This window comes from Rhineura floridana, chromosome 7, assembly GCF_030035675.1.
Source record: "Rhineura floridana isolate rRhiFlo1 chromosome 7, rRhiFlo1.hap2, whole genome shotgun sequence".
Classification (NCBI taxonomy): domain Eukaryota; kingdom Metazoa; phylum Chordata; class Lepidosauria; order Squamata; family Rhineuridae; genus Rhineura; species Rhineura floridana.
This window is the reverse complement of record NC_084486.1, coordinates 3,153,783-3,175,859: the sequence shown is the minus strand read 5'-3', so window position 1 is coordinate 3,175,859 and position 22,077 is coordinate 3,153,783. Positions and strand designations below refer to the sequence as shown.

At 43.0% G+C, this 22,077-nt stretch overlaps 1 protein-coding gene and 1 long non-coding RNA gene across 5 annotated transcripts in view; one reads left to right on the top strand and one right to left on the bottom strand.

The window, feature by feature from the left end:
- Nucleotides 1–5,293: 5,293 nt before the first annotated feature.
- BLOC1S2 (biogenesis of lysosomal organelles complex 1 subunit 2) lies at nt 5,294–19,630 on the bottom strand. 3 transcript variants are annotated; one of them, XM_061634679.1, is made up of 5 exons: nt 19,502–19,630; nt 13,868–13,984; nt 9,319–9,438; nt 7,549–7,653; nt 5,294–5,780 (listed from the first exon to the last, which is right to left on the bottom strand). In XM_061634679.1, the coding sequence occupies exons 1-5, from the start codon at nt 19,563–19,565 to the stop codon at nt 5,749–5,751; spliced, it is 438 nt and encodes a 145-aa protein (XP_061490663.1). In that variant the 5' UTR covers nt 19,566–19,630; the 3' UTR covers nt 5,294–5,748. The 3 variants fall into 3 exon arrangements, with proteins under 3 accessions (XP_061490663.1, XP_061490664.1, XP_061490665.1); XM_061634680.1 differs by lacking the exon at nt 19,502–19,630 and adding an exon at nt 19,140–19,440; XM_061634681.1 differs by lacking the exon at nt 19,502–19,630 and adding an exon at nt 18,775–18,859.
- The window catches only part of LOC133388664 (uncharacterized), a 54,053-nt gene continuing 51,178 nt past the window's right edge, over nt 19,203–22,077 (top strand). Inside the window, exons 1-2 of one of the 2 annotated variants that reach the window (XR_009763876.1) lie at nt 19,676–19,702; nt 21,443–21,531. This is a non-coding gene — a long non-coding RNA (uncharacterized LOC133388664). Of the gene's footprint in view, nt 19,703–21,442; nt 21,532–22,077 lie in introns of both variants that reach the window. The other variant, XR_009763875.1, reaches the window with a different exon arrangement.

The following is a 22,077-nucleotide window of genomic DNA, read 5'->3' as shown; positions in this document are numbered from 1 at the left end:
GAGGAGGCACCGGAACCTTCAGCCTCCAGTGGCCCCTGCACAACGGCTGCGGCGGGCTGGCCAGGACCAAGATGCCCTTCGTGGAGCTGGAGAGGAGCCTCCCGGCTGCGCAGCTGCCCTGTGACCTGCCCACCAAGCTGTGCGCAGCGGTGGCAGGCATCTTGGGGAAGCCCCAGGAGGTGAGGAGGAAGGAGCCCAACAGTCTCCCCCAGGACAATGCAGTCCCTGTGAGGCACGAAGAAGAGCAGGGAGGCCGCAGCTGGCACGCCCTAGACAGCCCTCATCGCCGCTTATGACAGCCTGGCTGGAGCCCCCGAAAACAAAACCCTCTGCGGGACCCCCCCCCTCCGGAACCGCTGTGATCCACTTTGTGGCAATTTTTGCTTTTCGGTGGGGGTCTGGAACCTAACCCGCCATATGAGTGGGGCCCTACTGTGATACAAATTCATAGATTAGGAAAAGGGTACAAAATAATATCCAAGTGTTTGGATATCCCAGTGAGCACAGTAGGATCAACAATCAGAAACTGGAAGCTGCATCACACCACCCAGGCACTGCCAAGTCAAGGCCATCCATCAAAACTCAGCGCTTGAACAAGGGGATCAAGGTGGTGGTAAATGCGTCCTTGGAAGAGGGCGTCATGCCATCAGCCCTCAAGGAGGCAGTAATAAAACCAATTTTAAAGAAGCTCTCCTTGAATCCCCAAGATCTGAACAACTTTCGCCCAATCTCAAACTTACCATTCTTGGGCAAGGAGGTTGAGCGGGTGGTGGCAAATCAGTTGCAAGCGCACTTGGAGGAAGCGGATTATTTGGATCCATTTCAGTCAGGCTTCAGGCCTGGGCATGGGACTGAAACAGCCTTGGTCGCCTTGGTGGATGATATGAGGAGAGAGTTGGATAGGGGCGAATGTACCTTCCTCGTCCTCCTGGATCTCTCAGCGGCTTTTGATACCGTTGACCACGGTATCCTTTTGGACCGATCAGAGGGATTAGGTATAGGAGGCACTGTTTTGCAGTGGTTCCGTTCCTTCCTCTCTGATAGGCACCAAAGAGTAGCATTGGGGGAGGAGGTTTCGGACCCTTGGCCTCTCACTTGTGGGGTGCCACAGGGTTCCATCCTCTCCCCGATGCTATTCAACATCTATATAAAGCCGCTGGGGGCTATCATCAGGAGATTTGGGCTGCAGTGTCACCAATATGCGGATGACACTCAGCTCTATCTCTCATTTATTCTTCACCAAGGTTGGCTGTAGAAACCCTGTCCAAGTGCCTGGAGTCGGTGAGTGGCTGGATGGGAAGGAATAAGCTGAAGCTGAAACCTGACAAAACCGAGGTACTGTTCGTGGGAGACAAGGGTAGGTTAGGGGATTTGGACCTGGTGCTCAATGGGGTACAATTGCCTCTGAAAGACCAGGTCTGCAGCCTGGGGGTCATTCTTGACTCCCAACTGTCCACGGAAGCTCAGGTTTCGGCTGTGAGCTGGGCAGCACTGTATCAACTCCACCTGATACTGAAGCTATGCCCCTACCTTCCCAATCATCTGCTCCCATCAGTGGTACATGCCCTCGTCTCCTCTCACCTTGACTGCTGTAATGCGCTCTATGTAGGGCTATCCTTGAAAATGGTCCGGAACCTGCAACTGGTACAGAATGCGGTGGCGCGCCTGAGTAAAGGCAGCCGCTGGCGAGATCACGTAACTCCAGTGCTCAAAGAGTTGCACTGGCTACCAGTTGCTTGCCGGGCCCAATTCAAGGTGTTGGTTTTGACCTTTAAAACCCTGCACGGTTTCGGCTGAGTCTATCTGAAAGAGCGCCTCCAGTATCATCAGCTATGCCGCCTAACAAGATTGGCCTCAAAAGACCTTCTCTCTATCCTACCAGTCAAAACAGCTAGACTGGTGAGGACTAGAGAAAGGGCTTTTTGTATTGTGGCCCCCACCCTATGGAACTCCCTTCCAAATGATCTCCACCAGGCCCCCTCTATAATGAGTTCCGCCGGGCGGTGAAGACCTGGCTCTTCAGGCAGGCCTTTGGGGTGGGCTAGATTTTAACATCATTGCTTTTAGATTTTAATGTTATTGTATTGATGTATCATTTTGTGCTATTTTGCTTATTTTGTACGTCGCCCAGAGTGACTGGTTTGCCAGCCAGATGGGCGACTAAGAAATCCAATAATTAATAATAATAATGAGACTTGTGAGAGAAGCCACAGAGAGGCAACAACGACTTTGAAAGACCTACAGAGTTCAGTGGCTGGGAGTGGAGTCATGGTGCACCACTCAACCATATCAAGAGCTCTGCATAACACTGGCCTATATGGGAGGGTGGCAAAAAAAAAAGCCATTACTCAAAAAGGTACCATCTGAAAGCATGTCTGGAGTTTGCCAGAAAGCACAAGAGTGCCCCAGCTGTGATGCGGTTAAAGGTTTTGTGGTCAGATGAGACCAAGATACAGCATTTGGGCCAAAACTCAAAGCACTATGTGTGGCGCAAACCTAACACTGCCCATGCCTCAAGACACACCATCCCTACAGTGAAGTATGGCGATGGCTGTGGGGATGCTTCTCATCAGCAGGGACTGGCCCGCTTGTTAAAATCAAAGGAAGAATGGATGGAGCAAAATACAGGGAAATACTGCAAGAGAACCTGCTTCAGCCCACTGAAAAACTGAAGCTTGGGAGGAAATTCACTTTTCAGCAGGGCAATGATCCCAAGCACAAGGCCAAAGCAACATTGGAGTGGCTCAAGAACAAAAAGGTGGATGTCCTACAATGGCCCAGTTAAAGTCCTGATCTCAATCCCATTGAGAATCTGTGATGGTCTTTGAAAATTTTGGTCCACATGCGATGTCCAACCAACCTATATGACCTGGAGCGAATCTGCCAAGAAGAATGGACCAAAATCCCTCTGACAGTATGTGCAAAAGCTGGTACATAGCTACCCCAAAAGACTTAAAGCTGTTATTGCAGCAAAAGGTGGCTCTACCAAATACTAATGGGGGGAGGGGTTGAATCATTATGCAAGCAGCATGTTTCAGTTTTTTATGTTCCTTACAAAGATTTCCCAACATAAAACCAATGTCACCTTACAAGAATTGATTTTGAGTTTGTGTTTCAAGTAAAATATCATACAGAACAAAATTACAATGTACCATTTGTAATTCAGTAATAGGAGAGCATTGGTCAGGAGTCTGATTACTTTTGCAAGGCACTGTATGTACCAAAAGAAACTGTTTTCTTCAGTATGTCCACTCTCATGGAAGTTGGATTGAGACAAACATTAACAGAACCATTTCTCATTCCCCCCCCCCGAGTCTTCATGTGGATAAATTTGGCTGGGAAGTTCTACTAATCATATGTAATCCCTGTCAAAACAATGGAATCTAAGCAGCATAGCAGCAGCAAGGATGTTCAAGTACCGTAATAATCATGGGCACTGACTCATCCAAGGAATAGGAGACAGAGCTGCTGACAGAGTCAGATGTATAGACTCCAGGATGTGTAGAAGAGCTAGCACTGGGTCCCAGGGATGAGGGATAGCATAATGGTACTTGTGAGTGCATTCCTATATACTTAAATACCATACTGCCACATCTCTCTACAGGAATACCTCGCATTAACATACTCAATGGGACCAGAGCGAGTACGTAAACCGAAAATGTCCTTAAAGTGAAGCACTACTTTTTAAAACTTTTTTTACCTCTCCTTCACGCAGAGCCTCAAAGCCCCGCACTAATGCTCTGCTGCTGCGCTGCCGCGACTCTCAGCTGATTGCAATCGTGCCTCCCAGCTGATTTGTGGTGGCGCGATCGGGTCTATTTCCACCCCCACTCACCGTTAAGTGTCAAGCAAGCATACGTAAACAGTGGCATGGTGCAGTGTGGAGTATGTCCGTAAAAGCGAGTGTACGTTAAGTGAAGGTCCGTATAGCGGGGTATTCCTGTATAAATACAACTCTGACACTTACTGAGGAAGCTAAAAGACATGAATGTTGCAAAACTGTCCTTTCATGTCAATTTTTCAAATTAAACAAGGATTGTGAATGGGGAGAGGGGCTCATACTATTAGCCTGAGAAATGATGCTTGGACACTGGTGTTGATGTGTGTCAACAAAACCAAATGTTCTTCTAAACTTAGAATTATGTTAACTATGTTAATGTAGATTTTTATTACAAAACTCTAGACATATAGCCTTAGCACAAAAATATTACTACTCAGTGTCATGACTCTCCTGAAAATTACATGACCCCTACAGATATACAGCTTCCACCTTCCTGTCCAGGTTTTCATGACATGCCGTTCCCCTGCTGTATTGTCTGGTACCCTCATGCTAAAGCCAGAGCAAGAACACTATAGACACAAGAATCTGGGACAATCCTGAACCAAGAGGCAAGTTTAGGCAACTACAGATAAGCTTGTCATTTTTACCACATGGAGGGCCATGATGTGAGAATTCCTCAGATACCACCCCACTAGCCTTTCCAAAGAGCAGGAAATATCTGACTTTGGAAACTGTTCCCATGATGTATAAACATGAAAAGAGTTTTGTCTAAGAGACTGTAAACACAGCTGCCTACTCAGAAAATCCTGTGAACTAGATGTTGAAGACAGCTTTAGATTATCTTTAAACAGGAATTGGCCATAAGCAGCATCAATCACCAGCTGGCTAAAAAGGGTTTTGGAGTGCTCCCTAGGAAGGTATTCATCCCTGCTGCTAAATGAACTAAGTAGTATGTTAGAAAGAAAAATAGGAAAATATGCGTGAAGTTGCTGAAAACCATACAAGCATCCTCCATTTCTTTCAGGTTCACAGAAGTAAATTTGCCCAGCCAGCAAGAATCTGTTTGGCTAGTTATGTGGCTGCTACTTCAGCACCTTACAGTGGACACAGTGGTAGGAACAGGAGTATTCACGTCAGGTCTTCTGCCTTAAAGAGTTGCCTCATGGTGTTACCTCCTACTTTTGTTTCAGTCATGAACCAGTCTTGTGGAGTTCCTTATCTACATATTTCCGAGTTTGTTTCTTTTCTAGCAGCTGTAAGTCCTGACTTAGATAGACACAACAAAGTCCCACTAAAATGAATAGAGCTTGTAACTGTATGCAGGGTTGCAGTCAGTTGTCTTCACTCCATGCCAAATCATTGCTGAGTCAGGCACAGTCAAGCCACAGAGCCAGTTCTCCCCATTCTCACTCAATCTAACGAGGCCCCAAAGAACAAGCAGTCTAGGTGAGCTGCGTAAGTAGTTGTGAGAGTCAGCCCTGATACCACAGAAAGAGTAAGAAGAGGGCCACCTTAATTTCCAGGTGTTGTTTATTTCTCAAAAAAGCATGGAAAGAGAAGATGCTTTACTACAAGGCCATATGATTTTAGTGGTAATCACAGCACACTGGTAATTCCCATGTCCACAAATCAAGGGCTTTACAGAGCACAGAAGTGACCATGTTCTTGTTTAATAGGGAAGGAAGTGCAGAACTGTCACAGATAAGGAAAAAAATAAATTACTGTGGCACTCTGGCAGAAGCAGTTAACAGAAGCTTCTGTATTAGTCTTCTGTAAAATGAGTAACAAAAATAGGAAAAGAGAACAGATTCTATGAGACAAGAAAGCCATCTCAGCCTTAAACAAAGGGTGGCTACCATTGCTCCCAAGAGTTCCCATGTAACTAACACCAGGAGTGTTGATATAGTACGAATTTCATAAAGTTTGGTTTTCTTTGAAGAAAAGTCTTGTTACGCAACGCACTCCTTTCATCGTTTCTCCAGTTTTTTGTACTTTGCTTCTGCAGAAGACAAACACAACTATTAGGAAAAGCAAACTCTCTTTCAGTTGCAAATCCAGGATCTATGTGAGAGCCTCAGCTCTTCTACCACCGTTTGGGAGGAATTTAGTAGTCTACAGAAATCAGGCATTCCCATCATCCTTATATGCACTGTGGTCAGACATTTGTCAGTCTGCTTTCAATCTCACCAAGATAAATAAGGCAGAATGCATAGCGTAACAAAAATAGCATTTTTACAGAATAAATAGCACAGGCCAGGACTCAAAGATCTACTATAGGCATTTTCCCACTTTTAAATGGCAGACCCTCATGCCATCTGGAAAATACCTTCAGTTTCAAAAGAGCCTGGGGTACTGCACCTCAAGAAAAACATCCACAGTTCTCTTGGACATGCAGTCACGCAGTTCTTTGGATCTAGACCATGAAACAATCATTAATAAAGATGGTGGTGGTGATGATAACAACAACAACAACAACAACAAAGCCTACGTTCATGGAACTGCATTCATGTATATTCTTTCCCCATTGCCTTTCCTCCCCTTCTAAAAAAGTGTAGATTGCGAGTTTCTTAAGGCAGGTATCTCCTTACTTATGCAATTATTTAATGTATCATGTACATCAGTGGCAGGATATAAATATTAATGTTTTAATACATTCACATCTAAAGTGGTAGCTTGCTGAAAATCTAGCTTTCATATAGCCAAATTTTACACCGGTGGGTCCCTAACCTTTTTCCCATGGACCACTAAAAAATGGCTGACCACTTAATTTTTCTGCCTGTTATAGCAATTGGAATGTGCTGTGCGAGATGCTGTGTGGTTTTTCACATGCCACAGACCACCTGAAGGAAGCTCATAGACCTCAGTTTGGGAATCTGTGTTCCAGAATGCAGTAGCAACATATCGACAGGCCAATCACACATTCCAAGCTATGTTATTTCTTGTGTCATTCCCTCCAGTGGGGATTATATTCTGTCATAGGAAGTAATCATATGTTTAGCTCTTGCATGCGGTACCACTTCTGCATGGAGCCTGATCATGCAGAAGCTGCTTTTAATGGCTACCACATTGCCCAGGTCCACTCAACCCTTGTAGCTCCAAACCATTCTCCCCAGATAGAGCATCCTGGCTACAGTGGTAACATAATTAAGGATATGTTTTACCACCTTGTAGTGCCAGTTGTGTCCTTTATTTCTTCTAGAAATAGAAGCGCCTCTCCCTCTATGAACCTGCTCGGACTCTAAGATCCTCCAGCGAGATCCTTCTCGTTACCCCTTCTTTCCTGCAAGTTCATCTTGCAGAGACACAGAATAGGGCTTTTTCGGTGGCCGCCCCTGGACTGTGGAATTCTCTCCCTAGTGAGGTTCGGTCGGCTTCCTCATTATCGATTTTTCGTGCGAAGGTGAAGACTGTTCTATTTAGACGGGCTTTTAACTAATGTAGTTAGTTTTAACTTATGTTTATTTAATTTATTTTTAAATTGTTTAAAATGAATATCATGTTTATTAATTATTTCTGGTTTTTAATGTAAGCCGCCCTGAGTTCCTCGGAAAAAGGGTGGGGTATAAACTTTTAAAATAAATAATAATAATAGAAACCTGAGCTAGACATCCTGAAACCCATTCATACATGACAGCAACTTCCACATATATATCATGTTATGGTAAATAAAACTTGTCTATATTCATGAGGGACACCACCCCCTACCTGTGGAAGAGTAAAATATGTATGGTTTCTCCAAATTTTATAGCAATATCACAAGTACCTACCAAGTTTTTTTGAATATGCATCCAACTTGTACGCTGCCTGTTCCAAAGCCGCCACTTGTTCTTCAATTAGATTGATTTGTTCCAGATATGGCTGAAGTCCAGCATCTTGGATAAAGTGAGGGGGGAGGAGAAAACATCAATGATTAGTTATTGGCTCACTGAGAGCAAAACAACTTCTGTCACTTCTTCAATCACTAGATTTATGGCCAGAATTTATTTTCAAAACCTTCAAACTATTTTTAAAAATCCAGTGACAATGTGCAGCTGAGACCATCGAGATGAGCACTGGTTCATCTAGCTCAATACTGTCTACTCTACTCTCCAGGCCTCCTGAGGTCTTTTCCAGCCCTGTTACCCAAGATTCTTTCAACTGGAGAATTACTTAAACTGCAATCCAATACACACTTACCTGAGATTAAGTCCCATTGAACCAATGGAGCTTACTTGTGAATAGACATGTACTGGCTTGCACTGTTAATTATTTTATTTCTCTGAATTTATACCCTCCCCTTTACCGCAAAAAGTAGCCTACGGTGGCTAACATAAAATCATAGCAGGCATCATAAAAACAATTCAAACAGCACTAAGAGAGAGAAATTAACAGTTTCAGTGCAAAAACTTCAGGGAGATTGAACCTGAGATCCTGTGCATGGAAAGCTATGGTCCCTCCCTCAAAACTAATCATGCATTACAAAACAATGGAAATGAGAACGATAAAGAAAAAACATATCAATATCTTTTAAAACAGATGCAAGAACAATCTGGCACTGTGGCACCAGCAGAAGAATACCCTCTTATGTGCCACGTTGTTACCAAGTATTTTGTACACAGTCACAAGAGTCTCGTGTTACACACATGTAACAAGTTTCACATCAATCTAGGGAACCCTGTGATAAACTATCAATGTGGATGCTTCACATGATAAATTACTATTCCATAATGCTTTTCTTAAAGCTATAACCACATTACAATAGAAAATGCTACCATATTTCTAATCAATCTTCTCATATGAGAATCCATTCACATGAAAAAAATCTACATAGCACAAGGATTCGATTCTACATCATTAGCACATTACTGATATATTGATTTTAAACAGGTAAGAGAGGAACTGTAGAGGACATACAAAAGGCTCACTTTTCACTTCAGACTGATATTGGAAGATATTGTAAAAACCATCGCAACTGGTTACTGGAAGTAACCAGTCAGCAACTCAAAGAAACCATTGGCTACAATTCAAAGAAATTTCTATATATATGTGGGCAGTAATTGCATGCACAGGAAGAGCCAACCAGATACCCATGAGAAGCCCAAAAGCAGGACCTGAGTGCAACAGCTATGATGATCTCCAATTCCGATCAGCCCCAGGCCAACAGTCAGTGATGATGGGAGTTTTAATCCAACAACATCTGGAGAACCACAGGTTAACCACCCATGCTCTATCAAACAGGAAAAATCTTTTTTACCTCTGTGGAAGTTGCAACTGCTACTGAAACCCTTTAAAGATATTGTGTGCACAGTTCTCACTTATGTACTTATAGCTTCCTAGGTTTAAAGCCCTTATATATAAAATGCAGAGCTTGGAAAAGTTACTTTTTTGAACTACAACTCCCATCAGCCCCAGCCAGCATCGCCAGTGGATTGGATTGATGGAAGTTGTAGTTCAAAAAAGTAACTTTTCCAAGCTCTGATAAAATGTGATTGTACGTAGATTTGAGCTAGAATCAACACATGTTCTCGACACAAATGAAAGTTTCTCTCTCTACTTACATTTCTGATTCAAGTCTTTCAGGTTTCGACTTATATTTATAGCAATATCTTTCATTTCCAGGTATTTCAAACTAGTCAGTTTGTTCATGTTTTCCAAGAGTTTGTAGTCTTCACTAGTGGCTTTAAAGGAGAAGGAGAAAGAGAAAAAATGCTTTTAAAAATGTAAAATATTTCGAGAACACTATTTTAATCACAGTCAAGATTCAACTGAACAGCACAATATGGTCTCAAGTGGACCACTTCTCTGGCTATTTTAAGCAGGCAATTTAAATCTCTGATCCAAATTTGATGAAGCAAATTTGTTGCCTGTTGCTTTGGAGAGTAGGACCTTAACCAGCAGGTTCAAATTACAAGAAAGAGGATTAGAACTAAACATTAAGCAGAGCTTTCTGGCGGTACAAGCTGTTCCAAGAGTGGAACAGACTGCCTCAGAAGATGGTGGACTCAGGCAGAGGCTGAACAGCCACTTCTCAGGAAACTGTATGGCAGAACTGTAGCATCAGCAAGGGGTTTGACTGGATGACCTTGGAGGTTCCTTCTTACTCTACGGCCATGTTCATACAACCAAATGTCAGCTTAATAAGCCAAGATATGAACAAGCTTCATACACCCTCAATGCAGCCCCTTTGCACCTGCTTCACTTCTTCCTTCATGCAACTACTGTCTTCCAATTCAAATGTAATGGGAAGCCTGGCAGACTGAGGCTTCCTAACTTGCTTCACCGCTCAAGCAAAGGGATGAGGAGAGGGAGGGAGAGAGAGTGCGCGTGTGCGTGCAGTTTGTTAAACAGAGATTTAATGAAGCAGATGCAGCCTATGGTCTCCAGCAAAGGTCTCTTATTTCATGGCAACCATCCCTCAGACATATGTCCATGACTCACTGGTAGCAAGAAAAAAAAGGTGAGTTGTATCCAACACTGCAGGAGCTGTGTTCTGTTCATGCATCAGATTTTCCTTCCTGACCTCAACTCGCACACCCCCAGAATCTGCCCCAGAGAGTCACCCAACCTCTGGAGCAGATTTTGAGGGTGTGCAGGTGGGTTCCGAGAGAGAAGGGGAAAGTTCCACCATGCAAGCAGAATGGCAGCAGTGGATACACCCCACTCTTACTAGGGAGTTTTCTTGCCAGGCTCTACAGCATAGAGCAACCTGTCAAAAATGGGTGGGGCTATAGCATACTAGCAAACTCTACTCCTTTGTGTGATATAGCAATGTTACTGGAAACATGGGTAGTGCTAGAGCTGAGCCAGCACATGCAGCCTGATTGGAGAGTTCTCTTACAAAACGAGTATTCCACTAAAGGAAGATAGAAGATACAAGATTTTGCCTATATTCCTATGCACCCCTGGAAATAAGCCGCACTGAACTCAGTAGGACATGCTGCTAAGAAAACATGCATAGGATTCTGCCATGTGTATTGTTTATACAGCCACAAGAGCGGCTGTATACTATAGTCAGCGGGGATTTTTCACATTCCGCAATGTTAAATGGAAAATATCCCCCCATGCCATTCTGAGGCTTCCCATAAGCTCATTGCAAAACAAAACCTTACAAAACTTATAGTCCTGAACTCAGAAATGCTTGCTTAACAACCCTGTAAACCTTCATGGCGATACACAAAAGTCAGAGAGAATAGAGCGTTCAAAGTCTAAGAAGAGAGAGAAAAACCCAGAGCCCTTTTGGACTTTTTTCTGTCAGAGTTCTCATAATCTGTTGAAATTCACTAAAAATCAGCCATGTTCACAGAGTACCTGTTATCCTATTACCGACCTTGCCCCATACTCTGACCTTCAACTTCTGCAGTTTAAAAGTTTAAAAAATGCCTAACTGATTTTTAATTAATTTAAGAAATTTAGCATTGAACTGAATGATAGTGTCAAGCATGCTCAGTAAGAACCAACTGTCAATGTCCTAAAAGTCAGACTCACAGCTGCTGGGCTTGGCTAATTGCACGCCAGACTTTGATTTCACTTGAGACAGTAATGGCTTCTCCCAAAGAATCCTGGGAAGTATAGTTTGTGAAGGGTGCTGAGAGGAGACTCCTATTCCACTGACAGAGCTTCAGTGGCCAAACTGGTTTAACAGCCAGCCAATCTGATTGAAGGTCTGTGAGGGGAACAGGGCCTCTCCTAGCAACTCTCAGCACCCTTCACTAACTACACTACCCAGGATTCTTTGAGAGAAGCCATGACTGTCCAAAGTGAAATAGAGGCCTGGCGTGGATGTGGGCAGGGACAGCTTTGGTTTAAATTTGGGTGGAAGGCTACATGTGCCTGCTGTAGAAAAAAAAGGTGGGAGAAATGCTGATAAGGAATGATACTGTTCACAATGTTTTCCTTTTGGAAAGGAAAGGGGCTTCCCCTCCACCCAGAGCACACCCACCCAATCTCCTCCCCTCCCCCTCCTCCAGGTCAGTGTTGGACTACGACCTGGGAGACCAGGGTTCAAATCCCCAAGCAGCCATGAAGCTCACTGGGTGACCTTGGGCCAGTCACTGCCTCTCAGCCTCAGAGGAAGGCAATGGTAAAACCACCTCTGAATACCGTTTACCATGAAAACCCTATTCATAGAGTCGCCATATATCGGGATCGACTTGAAGGCAGTCCATTTCCATTTTCAAACATGCACAGAAATAAATCCCATTGAACTCAAAAAGTATGCAAATCATCACCCTCCCTTCTATCCCCTCCCTCTTGCCCCTTCCCTCCCCCTTCCTTTGCCCCCCTCCAATGTGCTCCTTCCCCTTCTCCCTCCCCCCCCCCCATGGACAGTTTTACCTATCCTAACCATGACTGCACAGGAGTAAATCCCACTGAACTCAATAAGCATGCAAATGATCAGATCTGCCTTCCCCTCCTTCCCCTCTCCTCTCCCTTCCCCTCCTTTCTTCTTCCTCCCCTGCTCACACCATCCCTCCCTCCCTGGCCAGTTTTACCTATTCCAAGCATGATTGCATGGAAGTAAATCCCACTGAACTCAATAAACATGCAAGTGATCAAACTTGTCCTTCTCCTTCCCTCCCCCTCCCACCTGCTCCCCTCTGCCTTTCCTCCCTTCCCTCCTCCTCCCCTCTCCATAAACTGTGGTCAGTTTCACCTATCCTAAGCATGATTGCAGAAGAGTAAATCCCACTGAACTCAATAAACAGGCAAATGATCAATCCGTTCTCAGCACACTTGCACAGGATCCCATTTCTTACCTCCCGGATTAAAAAGCAGAGAAATTCACTAATAGGCAAAAAACCTTGTGGTTTAATAACATATCTATAGCCCACAGATATTTCTATCAAACTTTAAAAAGCAGTTATAGTGAAGGCACCAGGAGACCTGACCTCCTCTCTGAGATATTGTACTGCCCTACAAATCTGTCAAAATGCAAACACAATTTGGGTTGGTCTTTCACAGTCCAATCCACTTGCTGTGTAGCTTGGAAGAATTTGGTAGCATGTGCCTCTGAGCATATGGTGAGTGGTGGCATCACCTGCAATCTGCCCAAAGAACAGAAACAAGACATGTGCTGTGATGATCTTGTTTTAGCAGGGAGGAAGCAACATTATTAAGTTTATATAGTTCAGAAGGTCACTTTAAATATGTTTGATTTACTTTGCAATTTTAGTGATGTTTCCTATAGGAAATCATTTTCTTTTCTATTTCTGTGAATATGTGAAGTACAGCAACACTTTGCAAAATTTACACTAACAAAGCTCCAAAAATAATTGTGGAATAATGGCACTGACTATTCTGCAAAATAGTTTCCAGTGGGCATCAGGAGTGTCTCAGTTTGCACAAGATAAAACAATGGGAGGTGAAATATAGTGTAGCAAAATTTTGGTGTGCTCTATGTTTTTAATTGACTGTGCCCACCTTGCCTTAAATGAAGCGGCTTAAAAATAGCAGGGTGAAAACATGCATCCTCTTTTTTCCAACAGCTAGAGTCATTGCTTAAGTAGCAACATATTGTAATCAGTCTGATTTTACATCAAGCTGCAGTTTCAGATTCAACTGTTAATGCACCCAAAATAGAAATAGGACATAACCTTCAATTTGAAACACAAAAGGCTGTCTTCACCATCATATGACACTGACCAATAAAAAGGCTTTGATTAATAAAAATACATCTGACACAGGATTTCTAGGATGAATGAGGAATTTTTTCTAAATTTGATTCTCTGTAGAAACATTAGTAACACAGGAAAGAAGCAAAGTAAGAAGAACACCAACAAACATACAAAAATATAATTCTCCATCTTTGAAGATGGCAGGTGTTGCCACCACTCCACATATGCTCAGAGGCACATGTTACCAAATTCTTCCAAGCTACACAGCAAGTGGATTGGACTGTGAAAGACCAACCCAAATTGTGTTTGCATTTTGACAAATTTGTAGGGCAGTCCAATATCTCAGAGTGGAGGTCAGGTCTCCTGCTCCCCTGGTGCATTCACTATAGCTGCACAATTTCCCTGCTTTTTAAAGTTTGATAGAAATATCTGTGGGCTATAGGTACGTTCTTAAACCACAAGCTTTTTTGCCTATTAATGAATATAAGCTTACCTGTCAGTTCACCTGTTAGGTAAATGGCCATTTTGTTGAACATATCCTTACAAAGTTCACTGATATCTGCCTCTGCTGGTTCTGTAGCTTCTTCTGCTGTTTCAACAGCAGGATCCTCTACATAGATTTATATAAAAGAAAAGAAAAAGTTAGCTGCTTTAGCTAGATTCCTATTGACCTTGGAGGTAGACCCCTTATACAGAACATGGATGAGGTTGTCCCTAATATAACTTAAATGTTTTAATAAACAAAATCAGTACCTATACTTTCCACACAACAAGCAACAGGATTAAGTGACTGGTGTTGAGGTTTAGGAGATCTTTTTGTTTTATAAGTAAGAACCATGAAACATTTGTACATGGAGAACAGGAGCACATGATTCAGAAAACATAGTATTACATTCTGTTCCTATTAATACTATTGTCAAATCCAGAGTCTGATGACTTACTCAACCCTGGGAAGCATATCAAGTACAATCCTACAAACAACTTCCAGCCCCACATTAAGACCCTCCAATTCCATTTCTAGAATTTCATTTACATGCTATACAATTCAAAAAAAAAATCTATTCCCTTGGGAAATACTATTTTTATTTATTATTTAATTTATATCCCGCCCTTCCTCCCAGCAGGAGCCCAGGGCGGCAATATCTCATATCCAAGATACAAAATGAATGACAACAACAGCAAATCAGATCTCAGGATTAATATTGGCCCTTTTATTTATTATTTATTTATTTAACAAAATTTATATACAGCTTGATTGTAGAAATCCTCTAAGTGGTTTATTAAAAGAATTTATATCCCACCTTTCATTTCAAGAAGAAATGCCAAGATAGTTCACAAACAAATAAAAGCCAACAACAAAATAATAAGAATAAAACCAATTATTAAAATACAGCTACAGCTAATTAAGATACATTAAAACATACATAATTAAAATATATTATAAAGAAATCCACTAAAACTGCTTAACAGTTAAAACAACCACCAAAGCAGGAGATTCAAGTCTTGGGATCAGGGAAATGTTTGTCTAAACACGTGCATTCAAGAGCTGGCAGAATACCAATGCTGAAGGAGGCTCCTGTATTTCAGTAGGGGGAGCATTCCACAACACTGGTGCAACCACTGAAAAAGTCTGCCTCTCTGTTGCCACAAACCAATAATCATGACGTCATGGCAAAACCAACCACGTTCCTTTTGTACACCCCCCCAATAAATTGGAAGCTTTGCTAAAATATGGTTAAGGTGTTGGACTACGACCTGGGAGACCAGGGTTCAAATCCCCACACAGCCATGAAGCTCACTGGGTGACCTTGGGCCAGTCACTGCCTCTCAGCCTCATGAAAACCCTCTTCACAGGGTTGCCATAAGTCGGAATCGACTTGAAGGGAGTACATTTACATTTTTACCTAAGCAGAAACCCACACTGTGCACTTAAGGCACAGGACAGATATGAGTAACAGCTGGCCTTAGTGTTTTCAAAAATGGGCAGCAGCCATTGCTTCTTTGTCCCGGAATGATTGATATGTAACATGATACCTGGAACACCCAGCATACTTTTTCAGTTTGCAATCCCCATCTTGGAACATAGTCTAAAAGCTGACTTTATGGCTGTAACATTCAACTTCATTTTTGGACCTTTTTTTTGTCCTCATTCCCCCACCACCTGTTTCCTTTTGCCTGATGAAGAATAATTCTGGAGAACTTTAAAACGTCTCACAATTTTGTGACATTTTGGCTGGTCCTAACCAAGCTATTGCCCAACTATGGATTTTCAAGTGTCCCCCTCTCCATGGATAAACATGGCTCAGCCTGTAGCCAGCCTTCCTTTTAGGTGGGGCAGCCACACTTCTAGGTGGGGCATTTTTGGGGAGGAGGTGCATAGCACCAGCCAATCCCCTCCCCCTACTCACTGGTGGCAAGGATGTGAGAGCCAGGCTCGGGGAAGGGAAAGGCAGCAACATTCCTCCTCCTCCTCCTCCATGCAGAGAATATGTTAACTTACACAGAGGGGTAAGAAAAGGTCAAGTTAACAGAAAATTTAGTATGAACAGAAGGAATTAAATGACTGGCATATTTTTTGTTTTGTAAGAAAAGGATGTTAAGGATAAAGTGAACAAGGGGATACCAAAAAACTCCTCCTTGAGGGTCCCTCCTTCTAGTCTTGCTCCTGACATTTAGATTTTCCTTCCTGTTGGACAATCAAGGGAAAAATGTAACGGGCTGCTATGTAAAGAACTAACAAAGCACTTAGAAACTAACTGTGAAAAGCAACTGATTTTTTTTTAGTGGTTGCTGGGTTGATTTTTCTGTCCAGAAACCCTTTTCAGTGGCGGCCCCCACCCTCTGGAACTCCCTCCCACAAGATCTTCGGCACGTCTCTTCCCTGAATATGTTCCGCAAGGCCATAAAGACCTGGCTTTTTCAACAGGCTTTTGGGACTTCTGGGGAGGCTTAATGTTCTTATGTTTGAAATGCTTCCTACTCTGTATTCTGCTGTTATTGTAATTTATAATTTATATTGTTATAGTGTATTTTAGTGTATTGTATTTCGCTGTATTTACTGTATGTACGTCGCCTAGAGTGGCCATTGGCCAGATAGGCGACACACAAATTAAATTTTATTTTATTATTATTATATTATTTATAAAAGGCCTCATGCTGAGCTGCACACATTGGAAAAAAACAGAAATTAGGCCTGAGTTAGAGCCTAGGTGGCCAGCCAGCCAAGTGTAGTATATGTGGCAGTGTTTCTATTCCTCTATCCTTTGCCATCAAGTACTCAAGAAAAAGAAGAAAAAATAGCCACTATGATTGGGAGTGCAGTGAGGACTTTAAAAGAGTAAAAGGTGACATGGGGGAGATAATTGTTTCACATCATTTTAAGTTGTTTCTTTATTTCACCCAATCTTGCTCTACTCATCAAAATAACTATAGAATACACAAACTCTTACTGCAGGCAAACAAACATGATTCTTTCTTGATGCCTGGGTAGAGAACACAACTGAAATTGAAAAGCAGACCAAAGGAAACTCCAAGGGGTGAAGTCTACCTCTAGCCTGTAATACAAATTCTAATATCTAATCCTTCAGGGGTCAAGTTACTATATAGGTTGGGTTTTTTTCAGTATCACTTAAGTCATTATAGTGTGATCATGAAAAATCCACCTTCAGTCAGGGAAAGGCTTGAGTGAGCAGACTTAGCGGGGCTCTTTCAGATGAGGCTTTTGTTCTCCACTCACCCATTCACTGCATTTTTCAGAGGGTTCAGACTATTTGCTCCTGTTCTTAAAACATAAGAACATAAGAAGAGCCTGTTGGATCAGGCCAGTGGCCCATCTAGTCCAGCATCCTGTTCTCACAGTGGCCAACCAGGTGCCTGGGGGAAGCCCACAAGCAGGACCCCAGTGCAAGAACACTCTCCCCTCCTCAGGCTTCCGGCAACTGGTTTTCAGAAGCATGCTGCCTCTGACTAGGGTGGCACAGCACAGCCATCACAGCTAGTAGCCATTGATAGCCCTGTCCTCCATGAATTTGTCTAATCTTCTTTTAAAGCCATCCAAGCTGGTGGCCATTACTGCATCTTGTGGGAGCAAATTCCATAGTTTAACTATGTGCTGAGTAAAGAAGTACTTCCTTTTGTCTGTCCTGAATCTTCCAAGATTCAGCTTCTTTGAATGTCCACCTTTCCTCATAAGGGAGTCGCTCCATCCCCTTGATCATTCTGGTTGCCCTCTTCTGAACCTTTTCCAACTCTATAATATCCTTTTTGAGATGAGGCGACCAGACCTGTACACAGTATTCCAAATGCAGCTGCACCATAAGATTTATACAAGGGCATTATGATATCGGCTGTTTTATTTTCAATACCTTTCCTAATTATCCCTAGCATGGAATTTGCCATTTTCACAGCTGCCGCACACTGGGTTGACATTTTCATCGTGCTGTCCACTACAACAAACAAGCTGTTATTCTTTAAATGGAGACTATAATTGTCTGCTATGTCACAAATTAAAAAGGCAATTTCCCCCAAAAATGGGGGGGAAGCACAATTCTGGGGGGCAGAGCGGGGCACCCATTTGCCCCATCCTGGCTACAGGACTGACATGGCTACCTTTAATTTTTTAGGATTAAGATGATATATCAGGCTAACATTACTGGAAGGCAAACACACTTTATTTCCAGGTAAGCATCATGATGTAAACAAACCCTGCTCAGCAACGGGATAAATATCCTGTCACCCTCCTTGTCCAGCAATTGCTACAGGAAGGATTAAACCTGCCAGCATGTAAAAGGATAGGAGTAAGGAGGTTTGGGGACAGCCAGGTCCTGATTCACTAAGGTGGCTATGTGGCATTTACCAAATAATGGGCTTGTATCTGATAAGAGATGCCACTTAACTGATGAGTATAGGGGAAAAGACAGGTTAAACAAAATAATAAGTCACCCATAGGGTGCCAAATTCCCAACATCAAGATTATATCAACAAAGTTCTCTCTTTTTAAAAACAAAACAAAAACAAGCACCACATTTTAGGAACCTAGATACATTTGGTTAGGTAGTTATTTTTTAAAAAAACAAATCTAGTATTCTCCGTTCCCAGAACAAGTTATCTATGGGATAAAGAATGAAGATTCTATCATAAGAACACTATTAGCTTTACGACCCAAATTAGAAATCCATGTTTTAGTGCTGATGAAAAGTATGGCAGAAACAGATATGGAGATGACAAATTCTTTTTTTGTTCAAAATGAGGTGCCCATACTCATGCCTTTACAAAAGTGTTGAGGATGTGAGCACAAAATGTTTGCCAATGGCAGCCAAAAAAGAGGTGCCAATAGGGAGAGTTCTACCAGAAAAACAGCCCTGGAGATAGAGTAGAGAACATCAAGCCCTTCTTCTCCACCTGTAAAACAGGAACAGCAGCAGTGAAGGTCAGGACAGGAAGCTTATTCAATCAGCTTCTGAAAGCCAACAACATCAATCAGAAAGTATCCCGGTGGGGCGATCTCTCCCCCAGCTTTCAAGGTCCTACTTAAAAATAACTGTTTGCTCTGAGGGGAAAGCACAAGAGGAGAAACCCAGCCCGGAAAATTCCGGCCATCGTAGGATCCTAGTCAGACCATTGGCTCATTTTGCTTGGTACGGCCCACAAACGCTAGCAGCGCCCGATCAGCTACTAGAAATAAAAAGTATCAACAATTTTTCAAAAATTAAATAAATCCGTATTAACCAAAATTAATACAAATAAAAAAGCTACAAGTTAGATACCTCAAGCTCTAATTTAGAAAGAGAAATAAAACAGAGGCGTGCGTGTATTTGCTTTTATCGCACACGGGACATGCAAGGAGTAACGGAGTAGGAAATCCCTCTTGCTTGTATTAACCTTTGGCCCTCATGTCTCCCCCACCCGGCCCCCGTTCTCTAAGCCCTGGGGAGGGGGAGGACGAGAAAGCGGCGGCCGCTCCTGTCTACACTGAGGAGTTTCTTGGGGAAGCCCCGCCGACCTCCCTCCTCCAGCAGTGGCGAAGAGAAATGCAACCGCCCCAGTCCTAGGTTGGGGGACGGGTGGAAAACCCCTCCCCTCGGAGCCGGATAACGTAGACCGGGGACTTCCCTCCCCTTCGCCTTACGCTTAGGGACTTGCCGCGTGGTCTCCGGGGTCTCCTCAGGGGGCACGGCAGCAGCCGCCGCCATTATAGGATCCCCCCCCCTACAAAAGACAGTTACTTCCGGATATCCCAAAGCGTTTCGTCCCTCCTCCACGTCTACTGCGCATGCGTTACAGCAAGATGCAAGTTGTTGCATCGGCACTTTTGTCAGTATGGGACTTGGTAAGTGTTCATCCGCAAACGTACTATTATTTCATAATAGTAATTTATTTATCCCCAGACTGGTTTTCTGAATATGCTTCGTGCCAGTACACTGCCCTCATGTGGAGTAAAAGTTAAGAGATAATGGGAGAGTCCAGACATTATCATCCCTTGAGGGAAAACGAAACGAAACACATTACATTAACAATGACCGTATTCTAAATCACAAGAGTCACTTTGAAAACAAATAAATCAAATAGGTAAATAACTACCCACAAAACGTACTTCAGAGCTCAATAAACTTCGTAAAATTCCCACCCCACCCTTTCTAAGGAGGCGTTCCGTTTAATGAAGGCTGTCATTATACTCTCACCACCCCAAGGGCGTCCCTAAAGTCCTTTTAATTGCTGCAAAAGGATCTCTCCAATCTGGGTGAATGGGCATTAAAATGGCAAATGTGGTTCATTGAAGCAAACAATCCTACTTTCACATATACACTAATAGGATCTGAACTTATGCTGACTGACCAGGAGAGAGATCTTGAGGTTCTGGTGTTGACCCAGTGTGCAGTGGCTGTGAAAAAGGTGAATTCCATGTTAGAGATTATTAGGGAAAGGATTTAAAATAAAAATGCTAACATAAAATCTATAGTGCTACCACACTTGGAGTACAGTGTACCACTCTAGTCTTCACATCTGAAAAAAGATACTATATAGCTAGCAAAGGGCTAGTGTTGTGTACAGGTGAGCATGTTAGATTAAGACCTGAGTGACTAGGATTCAAATTCCCACTTGCCATGAAACTCACTGGTTGACCTTGGGTGAAAGTGGATAGAGAGATGTTTTACTCCATCTCTCATAATACTAGGACCAGGGGCCATCCAATAACACTGAAAGTTGGGAGATTTAGGACAAAAGGAAGCACTTCTTCACACAGCGCATGGTTAAACTATGGATTCCACTATCACATGATGGCCGCTAACTTGGGTGGCTTTAAAAGGCGATTACACAAATTCATGGAGGATAAGGCTATCAAAGGCTACTATGATGGCTGTATGTCTCTGAATACCAGGAGCTGGAGATTATGAGCAGAATAGTGCTATTACACTCATAGTCTGAGCTTCCCATAGACATCTGGTTGGCCACTGTGAGAACAGAATGCTGGACTACCTAGGCCTTTGGTCTGATTCAGCAGGACTCTCTTTGTGCTTCTCCCTGTCAAGAACTACCGACCACTGTCTCATATGACGAGCAATGTCTCTATCGCTTATTGTACCAACTTTTATTGTGGAGCTCCTGCCTTCACATGGGCATGCTATGGTCCTGGTCATAGTAGATACACTGACCAAGTTAGCACACTTGATTCCAACACAAGGGCTGTCTTTGGCTCCCAACTCTTCTCAGCTATTTATTGACCAAGTGTTCTGCCTACATGGGGTTCTAAACAATATAATTTCTCACCATGGGTCTCAGTTCACTTACCAGTTCTTCAAAACTTTCATAGAACTCCTAGGGATCATAGAATCATACAGTTGGAAAGGGCCTATAAGGCCATCGAGTTCAACCCCCTACTCTAATGCAGGAATCCAAATTAAAGCTTACCTGACAGGTGGCTGTCCAAGTGCCTCTTGAATGCCTCCAACGTTGGAGAACCCACCACTCATAACAGTACTGAGAATTCAGGTGTGTCTGTCCATGACCTACCATCCATAAACCAATGGGCAAACCAGATTTTAGAACACTATCTCTCTTGCTCCCTCAGATATCACCAACATGACTGGGTCCTGCTCCTACTGCTTGTAGAGTTAATTACAACAATGCAACCCAGAGGCTGTTCTATGGCAATAACAGGTATCACTCCCAGGATCATCCCACCATAACTGCCCCATTCCTAGTCCCTGCTTCTTATGATCAGCTAGCACACTTGTAGAGTTTAGGCAGAATTAGACCAGCAATTAGACCATGCCAGGGATAGCTACAAATGCCAGGCAGACCAACATTGCCAAACAGCATCCACTTCACTGTCAGAAACAATGCATAGCACTTCACAGGCCATTTTTGGTCCAACAGCCTCTTAGCCATGTTAGATTACTATACCCATAGGTAACTACATATTACTGCAGTTACAACATATTCTGCTTCTATTTACCTCTGCCTCCATTTCCCTTTGTCTGTAGTCTTCCTTGCCTCCTCAGAGCACAGACTTGTCCTCTCATTTTTTTGTAAAGTTACATGTAATGGATCATAATGTGTCTGTGTTTAGTTGAGTGCTAGAACGAGGGACGATGGTGGTAGAACTAGATTACAGTTTATGATATTTTTGAGGGGGGTGTCTCTTTTATTGCCTATGTTCATTCTGGCTCTTTGATTATTTCAAGTACTGGGCAGAGTGATTAT

Bases quoted from the DNA above. Each gene is read 5' to 3' on its own strand.
- BLOC1S2 (XM_061634679.1), bottom strand. From the start codon at position 19,565: ATGGCGGCGGCTGCTGCCGTGCCCCCTGAGGAGACCCCGGAGACCACG. The intron at 7,654-9,318 runs GTAAGTAGAGAG...ACTTTATCCAAG, and splicing joins GAAAGACTTGAATCAGAAAT to ATGCTGGACTTCAGCCATAT. The intron at 5,781-7,548 runs GTAGGTACTTGT...TGTCTTCTGCAG, and splicing joins TGCATATTCAAAAAAACTTG to AAGCAAAGTACAAAAAACTG.